Consider the following 14,549-nt stretch of genomic DNA (forward strand, 5'->3'; position numbering starts at 1 on the left):
GTAGTGTTTGCAACCACCGTGAATCAAATCTCACACAGAAATCATGAAGCAGAGAAACCCTCGCTCATTTCATTTCCATTACATCATTGCTTATTCTCCATCTTCATCAACCTAGAGAGGAAAGAAAGAGGAAAACCTAGAAATAGATTCACTCAAAATCCAATTTGTCCAAGTCGCAACAGTTGTGGGAGCATCAACCACAACCACGAGTCCACCATGGAACCCTAATCTAGAACCAAGTTCCTTCCTCTTGTTCATCTTCATGGAAACCTACAGGAAAATCAAGGCAACAGCCTTCATAGGCCTTAATCGTGACACCCAAAGAACCCAGATCACGAACATTTTCATATCATAGCCCCAAATTAAGTTTCGCGATTAGGCAAAGACGAAGTAGTTTTGCAATTAGGGTTCTATGTTGATGGAGAGTAGGTGGTCACTGTTTCTACTTTGCAGGACTGAGGTTGACGTTGAGGTGGCGCGATTCGTGGCTTTCTCGCGGTGGTTCGATGTTCCCTACAATTAGGGCTTGATATTTGGGTTTTGGCTTGAAATCTCTATGCATGTTTGAGTTGTTGATGGCGGTGACGTGTTGGAGATGAATCAAAAACAACGATATGATTTTAGTTATTGATGGTGGAGAACATGAGTGTTGTGGTCCAGCAATGTTGATCAGTGGTGGAGGTGATGAAGGATCCCCATGGCAATTTGCGACGAGTTTGTAGCTGGTGGTTTGACGATGGATGGAAAGGGAAAGGCTAAGGTTTCTCGAGGTGAAAGATGATGATGTGTCAAGGGTGATAATGTGGCTCGGTTCAATGTTTAATAAAAAATTCCACGTCATTTAGAAAACAACATTAGTATGTTATGTGAACTTAATAACGTCGTTAGGCCCAATTTAACGAAAGGAGTGTAATTGTTGCAATTTTCACAAAAATAAGAACCTAATTGAGACGCGAAAAAAGAAAAGGACTAATTTGAGATTCTCACTCCAAATAAGGACTTCGCGAATGATTAAACCTATTACTTTTAACCATAAGGGCAAATGTGTAATATTAAATTTTTATGTATTAAAAGTTTTTTTTATTTCTCACATTCATCAAATCTTTCATAAAGTTTCACATATTGTCCATTCAAATATATTCACTTTCACCTTTCAATTCCTCAAAATAAACAAAAGTGCATTCTCTCCTAAATCTTTTTAAATCTATCCATTCACTCTTTTTCAAATGTGTCCCCCAATGTAAACAAGGGTGTTGAAGGGTTAAAATAACTCAAATTTGAGTTAAAGTAACTCATAAATTTAAACATGATGAATACATTGTTTGGGTCCAATCCAACCTACACGTTCAAATACAACAACTTTTATTTTATGCAAACTTTTAAAGTATTTTAAAGGATTAAATATATTTTTAGTTCTTAAATTTTGACGTAAAATTAAAATTTATCTTTATCTCAAACTTTGATATAATTTAGTCTTCAAACTTTAAAAATAAATAAGTATAATTTTAACCGAACACATTACATTTTTTTGACATGCCAAACAATGTTTCAGACTTATTTTGAACTGTATATACTGTTTGACACATTCTAGTTCAAATCCTAGTATAGAAACCATTTAACACAAAAGAATTTAACATTGATAAATTAGAGTACTAATATCCATTCATTTTTAAAGTTTATAAACTAAAATATATCAAAGTTTGTTATAGAAACAAATTTTAATTTCAAGTCTAAGATTAGAAACTACAAATATATCTCTAGCCCTATTTTAAATTCATGAATTTAATGACTTTGTGTTGTTTTCATATATTTTTAATTATCTTTACATTTTATTTACTTTTTATTATCATTTATAATTAAAAAGATAAACAATTTTTTCACCTCATTTGCTATTAGTTTGGTAGAAAGAAAAATACAAACCGCTTAATATAAATAAAAATATCTTGGATTGATTAAGTAATATATTTAGTTAAACTTTGATAACCTTGCCTATTTACAAGTTTTCTTCTTTAGTTTCGTATGTCAATTTGAGATAAGTGCTGGTTCAACAGGTTGTTTCGTATGTAAATTTCATTTAGTTCAAGTTTGATAGAAAACAATATACTAAATATCTTGATTACATTAAATTACAAACAATGTTACTTGTGTACACCTCTACCTAGCATCTAGGAATATACCTAACTAATCAAAATAAAAATATTTTCCTTGGATTAAATTAGATACAATCTACGTATTCCTCCACTTGAGATAAGTGCTGATTTAATAGATTGGTTTTTCTCATATTTGAAAAAACGGGATTAGCATCTAGTAAGATTGAAAAAGCTCAACACTCTCATAATTTGTGGTCAGTTTTTATTATAAATACTTCTAAATTAATAATTACATGTTACAGTGAGTTAAAATTATATTTTAATGAATAAACTAATATAAGAGAATATTTATAAATTAACTTAACGAGAAGATCGATTCATTTCTTTTTTTATTTTCTAATTCTTTTATGAGAGGTTATAAACAAATCGCTACCTTACATTAAATTTGGGTTATCCCAAATATTAAAAAATAAAGTTTGTTAAAATTTTTATAGAAACTTATTTAATTTAAAATCAGAAGACCATAACAAAAGGTTTGAAGTTTTAAAATGTCAAATTATTTATAAAATATAAATGCTTTTCTATTTTTGTTATTATTATATTAATTATATAATATATTAAAGTCATATGTCATGTATACCATTATAAATTTAAGCATTTTGACCTAAACAGGAATTAAGTTTATAAACCTTTCTAAAGAATAAATTTATACCTTATTTAAATATTTATTGTAAAGTCATAATTTATATTTAATTTAGATAATTTTCGTATTGGCCTATCTAAAAATAGGCTAGACTAGAGTAATATATATATATATATATATATATATATATATATATATATATATATATATATTAAAAATATGCATTTAAGTGATTAATATTTAATGTTGGACTTTTAAACATGAAAGATTATGTAAAGAAAAAACTATGACAAGTAAAAGAACATAGAGTCTTGAAAATTTTAATATTTTTTTCCTTTTATTTTTTTTAATCCTGTCCATAAAAGCAAATATTTTTAGGTATATTTCCACACGAAAAAATATAAATTAAAAATAGAAAAATAATATATTTAATGAGCGAGAAAATAGAAAGTGTGGTGTTAGATCTTTGGTATAATAAAAGTTGGGTTAAAGCTTCCTCCATTCCCATCAAATTTCACCTCCCACCTTATCAAAACCTTCACAAAATGTTTTGATTTAAAAGAGGGAGTGATTGATTTCTGGAAAAAGAAATTCGAAATTGTTTATTGTATTCCGGAAAATAAATTCGGAAAGTAATAAGGGTAGTGTGATAGGGTGTAGGAAGAAAAATGATAAGATCCCGGAAGTAATTAATGGCCTAAAACTTGCCATAACCCAACTAACCTGTAAAGAGGGGGAAGACAACTAAAGGCATATAATAAATAATATAATATAGGAAGAAAAAAATAGAAAGTATATATTAATATAATGTATAAAGTGAAAATCTTCTCATGTTATCACTGGAAGAAAGAGATTATACTCAGGTGTTCCACTTGGATATCTTAGGAAATGGAAGCCAACTTGCCTGTAATAAGTTTGTTTTCTCCAATTTAAATCAAATATATAAAATGGAGAAATTATTAGATAAGACACTATCATCATTTATTTATGATCTAACTACCTCTTATGACATATACTTAAATTCTTTTATTTTATAAAAATTAATTATACTTAATTACATATTATACAGAGATTAACCTACATTATGTGATTCAAATTCATCAAATAATTTCTCCATGGAAAGATTGCCTAGGACAAGCTTATGAATGTATAAATAATATATAACTTGGTATATTCAAAAATGCTTTAGAGATATGACAAAACTTCTTAGGAAAGAACCGCACTCAAGTTCAAGACACAAAACGACTCTCAATTCACCAGCTCAAACCTACAACACTAAACGCACGAGCTCATTCAACTTCCAACCCAATACAATCAAGTGGTTTCTTTATCCCACTGATAAACATCTTAAGTCTTCTTGTAGAAGATAACTTAGGTTTCCGGTGGGCCCCTTCAGCACTTCAGAACTGTGATAAGATTACTCCGCACCCTATTTTTTTCATCCAACTCAACTATTCTAATTTCCAAACCCACTTCATCTTGGAAGAAAACACCGTTCTGCTTAATAATGTAAGCGCTTTTATTGCTATAATAATATTAATTAGCCATCTCGTCACCTCTATCAATTATAATCTCCAGCAAAAAAACAACAGTATTAAAGCCTACAGAGAACTTAACCCAATAACACGGTCGCCGCAGTGGAATCCAAAATAGCACTACTTATATTGCAGTTACTGCTATTCTTACAAATTGTATGAGTAAGTACCGGACGTTATCGTTCATCAAATTCTAAACCTTCTGCGCTTGGATGAAGGCAACTCATGCCTAACCTAACAAAGTGTTTTCGTCAGTGCTAATTAAATTAACCATTAACTACCCCGTAACGGGAACGGTTTTTCAAACATTATTAGCAACAAAATAATATCGTTACGAATAGCTAAAACACAGACGACATTCAACATTTATGCACGAAATTTGACAGTGAATTCGTAGAGCATCTACAGCAGCATTCAACATCCACAAAAAGAGAAAGAAAAATAGATCGATAGAGGAATCGTGTACCTGGAGCTGGCGAAATCGTAGAGTTTTCCGGTGCTGGAGAAAATCATAACTCCGACTTCAGCATCGCACAAGATCGCAAGCTCCTTCGCCTTCTTCAGCAAACCGTTCCTTCGTTTCGAGAACGTGACTTGCCTACTCGTCGAATTGTCGATCCTCCTTATCACGATCTTTCCTCTCCCCATACCAAACCCTAACAATCAGATCCTTCGATTCAGAAAAGCACTAGCTGCAAAACAGATCCACAACCGATACTTCAATTAGACGAATAAGAACAGAAAAAAATAAAAAAGCGAAAATCAAAACGACGCGGTTGTGAAAGAGAAAATAGACGCTTGGATCCACATGCTGTGGTGAAGAAGGAAGAGCAAATGATTTTCCGAGAAAGACAGAGAGAATCTTAAAGGGGAAAAAGGATTAAAAAAAAAAAAAAAAAACTGTGCAGAGGAGAGAAAAGAGTGTGATTACTGAGGAAGGCGTAGGTTATAAGAGACAAAGCGCTGAATGCGCATCAGCAGCACGAGCTTAGTAGCTATATAAGGAAAGTGAGAAAACAGCTTTTGGGTGGTGCAGTGAAACCACTTATGTGGAACAGAAAAACCACTAGTGGTTTTCCTGAGGCTACACGTGGCCCAATCAGATTCTCGTGTTTTATATGTTCCTCGAAAGGTGTGCCAGCCACCGTTGCTACGCTGACGCGTGGCGCTACGAATACGCATGCCGTAGATCGTGCAGTACTTGCTTTTTTTGGAGAATGGCGCTTCTGTCGAATAATCGCTAGGAGTCGTTGTGCACATCTACAGTTTAATCGTCATTTTTGTAAGTTGTCAAATATACCCTTATTCCGTTGTATATTTTTGTAATATGCACCGCCAAAATGCTTTTTGCGTGGGTATTTATATAGTCTATTTACTAATAATATAATGCCATGTCTGCTCGTTGATAATAACACACTCTGCACAACACATAATATATTTTTTTATTAGTATAACAAGAAATAGAGTCAGATTCTCCTTTGATAACATATGCCATTTTTCTTTGATGTAAGACATTATCATTTTATTTATTTATTTAGGTTTAATTCTACATTATTGAAAAACAAGATTGGTTTATATTTGATATAAGAAACTCGATATAAAGAAACAAGTTTTATGCTAAAAAAGGTAATTAAAATGAAATTGCAATGTGAGTATATATTTTATATAGTGTCCATGAAATATAAGGCGAACTCTGAGGACAAGAAAAAAAATGAGGCAGACTGAATTTTTTTAATTTGATCATTTACTTTGATTCATCCTATATAATTTGTATTCTATATAGACGATGACTACACAAGGGTGAGAGACTGGTTTATATAAGCTTAAATTGTAAAAAATAAAAATACAACTTTTTAATATTAAATAGAAAGACAAAATAAAGATGATATGTAATCATCATTTGGTGTGTATAAATATAAGAGTTATTAATTAAGTATAACATAATTATTATGATAATAATACTTATAATTTCAATAAAAAAATCTTAATACCTACAATTGAAAAGTCAAGATTTAAAAAGTATAATTGTTATTTTATTAACTAAATTTAAATTATATTTTTTCTTTGGTCGTAATACATTAGGCTTTTTAATTCAAAATAATAAAATTAAAAAATAAAGCTTACTATTTGTGAAAAAATTGTTAATATTTGTAATAAAATTGCTAATATTTATAACTATTGTTTTGAAAATCATATTAGTATAATTTCGAACTTCTGAATAACGAACTGATATAATTCGATTGCAAAATAAACAATAAAAAACATTGTTTAAATTAATCTATTACGTCAAATGTAAAATTTCTAAATGAAAAAAATTATCAAAACCATATTTAAGATTGGAATGGCCTATGAATTATTACATTCTTTCAATGAATTAATATATCAATCTTAGTTTTATTTTCAAAACGTATTAAATAAAAGCTGCAATATAAATTTCTCTTTTAACCCATTGCGGAAACTCTTGAGTTCGTATTTTTTTTTTCACACATTTGAACAATAAAATGTACCACGAAACATTTGTATCATAGAAAATAATGATAATAGTAGTTATAAACGGACATTCTATAATAATATAAATAATATATATATATATATATATATATATATATATATATATATATATATATATATATATATATATATATATTATGTGGGTGAAAAAAAATTAAAATGGAAATATAATAAATGAAAGGGTGGAAAAAAGATACTAGTAACATGGAAGAGAACATTTAAAATAAAAAATAGTAGGTGTATAATTATATAAATATTTTAATAGTAGGTTTGTTTACCAATCAAGTGTGACACGAGAGCACTATCACTGTCACATAGTGGAGCAGACAGATTATTACGATTGCTGCAATGGCTTCAGTGGTAAACTTAAGGCGAATTATAAAATACTATTAAAAAAATAAAAGAGTTATTTTAAAAAAGACAAAGAAAAGATTCTTGCGAGAAGGGGAAAACATTTTAAAATAATTCAAATGGTTTTATTTTAAAGATCTGTCAATTTTTAAAGATAAACCTATTCAAGTCTGGCCCATTCATATTTTTTATGACAATAAAACTATAATTATAAAAGTAATATAGATAATTATTATAACTAAGATACAAAATATCTCAATTCATCATATCAAGAATGTGATATGTTTTCAAAGATTGAATTAGACGATTTCAAACACATAGAGTTTCTTCAATTAAAAATGTATTAAATAGGTTGATCACATAAAAGATCTTAAACCTAACTTACAAATATCTTAGTAACCAATATTGACACATGTTCAAATATTTTAGTGATAACAAAACAATTTTCAAACACATAGAGTTTATAACTCATTTTGATCACTGAATTAATCACATACAAAACATATCTTTTAATTACATAATTAGGATTTTGTATACAATCTAAAGTGAAATTTAAAATAAATTATCTTCTTTTACATTAAATACCTGTTTTCTCAAATAAATTGAGTTTTGAAATATGATAAAGCAAAACATCCTAATCATTTGATAATTTCAGGAATCCAAATCTAACCAACAATCATAACACATTGAGTTAAACAATACCAAGGTTTCATCTCTCCCAAGATCTTGACATGCATGGATGAGTGGCAAGAGAAAAGAGAAAGTGAAGAAACTTACCGAAGATTACTTAAAGTGAAGAAACGTACACATGTTTCTACTTGTTCTAAGCTTGCTCACAACTATCTAAAAGATAAGTTTTCATGTAGTTACCTAGGAAGACAAGTTTTTCCATTTACAATCTATAAGACAAATTTTCACAACTAAGGGAAAACAAGAAACCAAAGGATAAAGGAGAAAACCATAACTAAGATGAGCTTTTAAGAAGGAAGAGGAACAAAAGAAAGATGGACTAATTTTATGTATTGAAAGAACAAAAGTTAGAAACTTTTTTGTTGTATCCCCATTTTCTAAATTCACTCTCTTAACTCGAAGTTATATATATTCATTTTTTTTGTCTTCAGTCCAAACACTACTATATGCATCCTCCTATGAATACATACACCATATAAAATATGTCATTAAATTAAACAAATCTTAAACGTAAATGGATTTTAATTATTCTTTTAAAATTAATTCATAAACTTATATTATCATTGAAACCAACTCATTGCAATACTAATTAATGTTAAATTTTATTTTACGAAGATATTGTAAAATAAATTTTATTTTTTGTAAAATAATTTTAAAATTTACTTACATAAAAAAAAACCCTTGATAAAAAAAAATAAAGTTCAGCTTTCTCGTTTAGAATGACGAAACAATGTTTTACAATTTGATGACAAATTTGGGTTCATAAAAAGGATACAAATAATTTTTTTACATGTATGAAAATAATAATAATAATAATAATAATAATAATAATAATATATATTCAATTATGTTTAGGGTAATAATATATAGATTGAGTATTTTTATAACATTTCATGTTTTTTTTAATTTTAAATAGTAATTGTTTAATTACACAATTACATCTTTATTTTCATAAAAAATCATTAGTGATAACTTTCTTAAAACATGATGAAATTTGGATGAAAACTTGTTTCCAAAATTATAGTTTTCAACATGAAATTTGAAGGTATGAATGTGCATATGGTAGAAATATGTATTTTGAATAATGTAAGAATGGAAGCATATCCAAATGATGTGGTTGCTTATAAATATATGCCAAAAATGGGTAAAGAAAAAGAAAAGAGGTTGACATGATTGTAGGTTTAAATTTTATTTACAAATTTATTCGTATCTAACTTATATAGGAATTTTTACATTTGTAAATTAACTATTAGTAATTTATTTAGATATTTTTTTTTATAATAAATACGTAAATAACCTAATTTTATTTACAAATTTTTTATATTGTTTAAGAATTTTTTGTGTAGGTAATTTGTAATATCTCATTTTAATAGTATAAAATTACTAAAATAAAATGTTACATAACAAGAAACTTGAGATTTCTATAGATGGAGATTATACACTTGAAGAACGGACTTATCTAAGCTATTGCTTCATCTTTCTCTTCACACTGAAACAAATTGAGAAATATCCCCTCCCTAAGCTCACACCATTTAAGGTGATCATTGCAAAAGAGAAACATACACGGACTAACAAAGACAAAAACAAGGGTAAGCTAGTATGAAAAGAAGTATCACATAATATTTAAATTTCAATATATATCCTCAACCCAAGAATTCACACATTTTAGAACCACACAACAACCATAGACCTGACTCATCCGGATATACTATGAATGTCGAGCTTTAACATGTTCTTCCCTTGGTGTGGTGTAACAACTGACCCCCCTTAGCTATCACATAAGGTTAGTTCGTTAAAACGCACTTTTCCAAATGGAGAAAAGCCTTCAGGCTAGGATCATGGTGGGTTATGCACTTGTGTGATGGAACAACTGACTCACTCAAAGCTACCAGACAAGGTTAATCTGTTAACCAACGCCTTAGGCCAAGCTAAAGCCCCTAGACTAGGACCTCCTGCTACTTTAACCACATGTCTCACCCTCTCTACTTGAGAATGCATGACCATTAGAGTGTCAGGATAACCCATCAGAACAAAGCTTCTTACATTCAAATCAACAACACATGAAATCACCCATGGGAATTTCCTCCTTGGAATCCTTTTTCAATCATACTTTAAGTACATACATAACCTCAAGAATTAACCATCATGTCATAGAAGACTATCTCCTGAAACATATATGAGAAGAACTTGAAGAGCAACATTTGCAATTCAAAGGATCTATGACAAGGTCAAAGATCAAAACATGTATCCTTGAATCTTATAATGTTCCATGAAGAAAGAAATTTAAAGAACATGAAGATCATGAGCACAATTGAAGAATAATTTAAGAAATTAAATAAGTTATAATTTTATTTATAATTTTTGCTCAGCCACCAAGTCTGCTCGCTCAACTAAAAATGTTTGTCAGTCCACTCGCTTAGCCACCATGACTCGCTTTGCGAATACAGAAATAGTGAGTTCTGCTCGCTCAACGACTACACTCGCTCAGCGACTACACTCGCTTAGCTAGATATAGTTCTACTTGCTCAACAACTACACTTGCTCAGCAGTTACACTCGCTTAATGAGACTACATAATTCTACAGCATCAAAACTATATAATTTGCACACTTAACCCCCCATGACTATCCTAAACACTTTTACCAACTTCTAACCCACCTAAATTAGATTCTAAACTATTATAGACCTAAATAAATGTGCATAATCCAACTTAAACTAGTTCTTAACTGTTTTACAACAAGATTTTTAACTTAAAAACAACTAAAACATCACCTTAGAGACCAAAATTAAATTCTACAAGTTCTAGCTCATTTTTTATCAACTTAGGAACTTTAACAAGTCAAAAATGACTTACCAACACCCTCCAAAATGACCATTTTGACACAAAACCTAAAATTCAAAATCTCAGTAGTCCAAACCCCTAAAATGAACATAAAAACCCTCGAAAATCAACTTTTTGACTAGTCACACCTTATTCTACAAATTATTATCAACTAATAGCCCCAACAAGTCTTAATTGATTCCAAATCATCATATAAAACACAGTTTTCTCTTTTTAACTCCTAATTCAAAATTTCACCTATCAACTCTATTTTAGACCAAAAATAACTTGTAACTTACTCTAGTTCATTCCTTATCAACTTTATACCAATTTGACACCACTAATATCGAACTAACAGAATTCACAATCAAACTCAAGTCCAAAACATAATCATCTCATATACACAATCATCTTTTACCGTACTAAACATCAAAACTCATTATAATCAAACAATCACAATTATATTGAAATATATACTCCTATTTTAAACCAAGTCAACAATATCTACCACCAATCTTGAATCATACATATTATATAGAATAATCGTAAGACCCTAGGAAATTGTGGTTATTAGGAATTAATGTGATTATGAGACTTGGACATTATTGTTTGATAATTTGTGTTTTATGATTAATTGTTTTCTAAAATTATAATTATTATGTTTTATTATTTGATGTTATTATTGATTAAGTGAAACATATGATTGATATATTCTTATTTGAATGATTTGTGTAATTTGTTGTTATTAATATGATGTGTTGGATTAAGGATGATTTATGATTGAATATGTGTGAGCCAAATTCTAGAAAGAAAGAGAGTTAAAGTAAACTTTTGGGTTTTAATTTGTATTTTGGGCCTAATGGAAAAAAGGTCATTCTACTCTCATTAATTAGTGTAGAAGTTAAGTTATGGGTGTGTAAAAAGTAAAGGAAAGGAAAATAAATCCGAAATTAAAAGATTTAGTAGTTGTTGATATTATTTTAATTAAAAAGATAAAGATAGAATAAGAAAAGATAAAAAAAAAGGGGGAAAGGGAAACTAGGGTTTCATAATTAAACTACATCTAAAACGAAAAAGAGAGATAAGGAGAAAGAGAAGAAGAAGAAGAAAAGAGAGAGAGGCGGTTTTGGGAAGAGAAGAGGAAAAACTGTAGAAACCTTAGAGATTGATGGTGTTTTAAAGTGTAGACAAAGCCCTAGGATTGACCAAGGTATGATGAAGCTTACATTTGTTTGTTAATTATTGTATGTTATATGTGTTCTTGGTTATTTTGATTAATAATCCTTGTTGATATATGTTATATGATTATGGTTGTTTGTTGCTCTTGTTGGGAAAGGGTTTATGTATGCATGAGCATAGGGTTTATTTAATATTTGTGTTGGGTTTTCCCTATGAATATATGTATGGTTGTTTGGTTATCCCAACAAAGGGTTTGATGCTAAGGGAGAATAAATTTATGAGGCTTTGGGGTTTTCCATGCAAATGTATGTGTAAGGGTGTGGTAATAATCATATGCATTATAATTGTGTTGTTTGGGTTATAATATGTATAATAATTGAATTTGGATTATTCAAGTGTTGTGATGTATGTGTTTGGGTATGTTTACAAGGGTATGTGATGCTTGAATGCATGAATGATGTTTTGGGGGAGCTCCCTCGCTATTTAGGGTTGTTGCATGTGTGTTTGCAAACTTGAATTATGTCCAGGATGTATTTCGTTTCGCAGATAATCGATTATCACTAATGATAATCGATCATTGCGCGTCAATATTGAGTCTGGTTGCGGGAATAATCAATTATCACTTATGATAATCGATTATCCCTTCTTGCATGATATTTCTGGGTGATTTAGAATTATCAAAAGTAATAATCGATTATCACAGTGTATTTTGGTGAAATATGGCAAATTTAATGAAGAATGGATGTGGTTCAAGCCTAGGAAGCAGTGGAATGCATTGGTATTCAAGGAATGAGAGTAATGGGCATGTTTAGGGTCAATTTTGACCTGTGATGTGAATTGGAGTATGAATGAGTGTTGGGATGTACTAGAGTATGTGATTGATGAGCATGAGAGTTGAGGATAAGTCTACTTGTTGTACCTAGTAAATCCCGGTGTTATCTACAGATAAGTGTTTCCTTTTGCCTTGTGTGCATTGGAAGAGTTATTTGGGTATTGAGCCTTCCTTGTGTAGGGTGAAAGTGTCTTCCTTGTTTTTGTGTGGCAGGATTACATGTTCCTTAGCTAGATTGCAAAACTACTCGAATGTATCTATATGGAGAATCTATAGATGGGACTGTAGGAGCGACTACTATCGGTGAGGTAGGGTATAAGAGTGTGACTGATTCTTTCCACTATGGTGTTTATGGTATGATGATGCTCATGGTGTTGTTCATGACTAGGATAGTCATGATAGTGGTCTATCTATGATGGTGATCATGTTCTTTAACATGCTCTAGGTGATGTTATGTGATAGTGGTGTTACTATAATAGTATAATAAGTAGTTAGCATAAGTGCTAAGGAGTAGATAGACCAAGAGTCTAAGTGTGAGATGTTAATGATGACATTAAGGGTTAGAGATCGAGGATTGAGGTTCGAGGATCGAGTAATTCGTTTGATTGAATGGTTATGTTAGAGGATTAGGATTCCTATTGTTACTACTACTATATATGGGGTGTTTGATTATTGTTGATTTAACCAATATGTTATATCATGTTATTATGATTGTTCTATCGGTAGCTTACGCCATACATGTTTGTGTTTATGTGTTTGTGAATGATATTATCGACGATGATCGTATAATGCGTTATACGTGAGCAGATGATGTTGCAGATGATGCTGAAGTATGATAGATTCGAGAGATGATGGGGGACAAACTTGGGATTTTATTTGCAATTATTACTTTTGGATTTTAAGACAATGTAATTCGAGTCATTTTATTTTCTTCGTTATTTTCATTGGACAAATGTTTTGGAACTATTATTCTTTATGCATGTTTAAATATTGAGGTTTTTGAAAATTCGTTTTCGCGTTATGTTAATGATGGAAGAACAACTCCGAGAAGTGACTGAAGACGCGATGCAACTCCTTCAAAGCTTCCTCCGATGAGTAAAAACGCAACGGAAATGACATATACGCAACGAAATTGAAACCCTAATCGGACAAAAAGTGAGATCGAACTCCCTAAATAATGGATAAACCCTAAATCAAACGGTGGAAACACTAACTGGACTCGAAGGAACCCTAGAATGATGGAGAGACACTATCTTGACCGATTAATCTGTGGAACCAAGGTATTAAACGGTGGAAAAGAGGAATGAACGGAGGGAAACAGGTTTATCGGTGGAAAGTGATGTTTAATCGTTGAAAATGGAATATAATCGGTGAAAGATGGTGGAAAACCTAGAAATAGAGGTTCTAGGGCTTAGGAACTCGAGGCTGGAAGAGGAAATGCAAATCTGTGAGGAGAATGTGAGTGACAAAGTGGTTATGTGAGTGAAGCAAGCTTATTGTGATGGTGATGCGCTTGAGAGGAAAACCTAAGATGAGGTTTCTTCGAAGTGGAAAATGTAAGAAATGAGGTTTGCTAAAATGATACCTCTCAAGGAAGATGATGATGCGCGAATGAGGTAAGACTGATGATGCATGGTGAATGAAGACTGGTTGAATAATGCGCGCACGATAAGGTGACGAGGAGCAATGAATAGTGCGTCGTGGAGGAAAGCATTAATGGAAGCACAATGGAGAAAAATGGAAGAATGAAAAATAGGATGTGTGCTTGGAAGGTGGCTAGAGGCGGATCCCTAGGACTCTCTAGCCTGACTTTCAAGAAAGAATTAATTATGGGGTTCAGAAATCTAATTCTCATTCATCTCAAAAGTGACAATACAAGAGAGGAGATGGGTATGTAT

The 14,549-nt window shown here is 30.6% G+C and overlaps 1 protein-coding gene across 6 annotated transcripts in view; it reads right to left on the minus strand.

Moving 5' to 3' along the window:
• Positions 1–5,393, minus strand: part of LOC124819539 (MADS-box transcription factor 23-like) — a 27,944-nt gene extending 22,551 nt beyond the window's left edge. For 3 of the 6 annotated variants that reach the window (XM_047291087.2, XM_047291090.2, XM_047291089.2), the window contains exons 1-2: positions 5,200–5,271; positions 4,735–4,960 (exon numbers count right to left, since the gene is read on the minus strand). In XM_047291087.2, coding sequence (XP_047147043.1) covers positions 4,735–4,916 — 182 coding nt within the window. In that variant the 5' untranslated portion in view covers positions 4,917–4,960; positions 5,200–5,271. Of the gene's footprint in view, positions 1–4,734; positions 4,961–5,199 lie in introns of those variants that run through there. The other 3 variants (XM_047291086.2, XM_047291088.2, XM_047291091.2) reach the window with 3 other exon arrangements.
• Between the last annotated feature and the right edge of the window lie 9,156 nt (positions 5,394–14,549).

The sequence above is a fragment of the Vigna umbellata genome, chromosome 7 (assembly GCF_029865625.1).
Source record: "Vigna umbellata cultivar VRB3 chromosome 7, Vumbellata_1.0, whole genome shotgun sequence".
NCBI classification, from domain to species: domain Eukaryota; kingdom Viridiplantae; phylum Streptophyta; class Magnoliopsida; order Fabales; family Fabaceae; genus Vigna; species Vigna umbellata.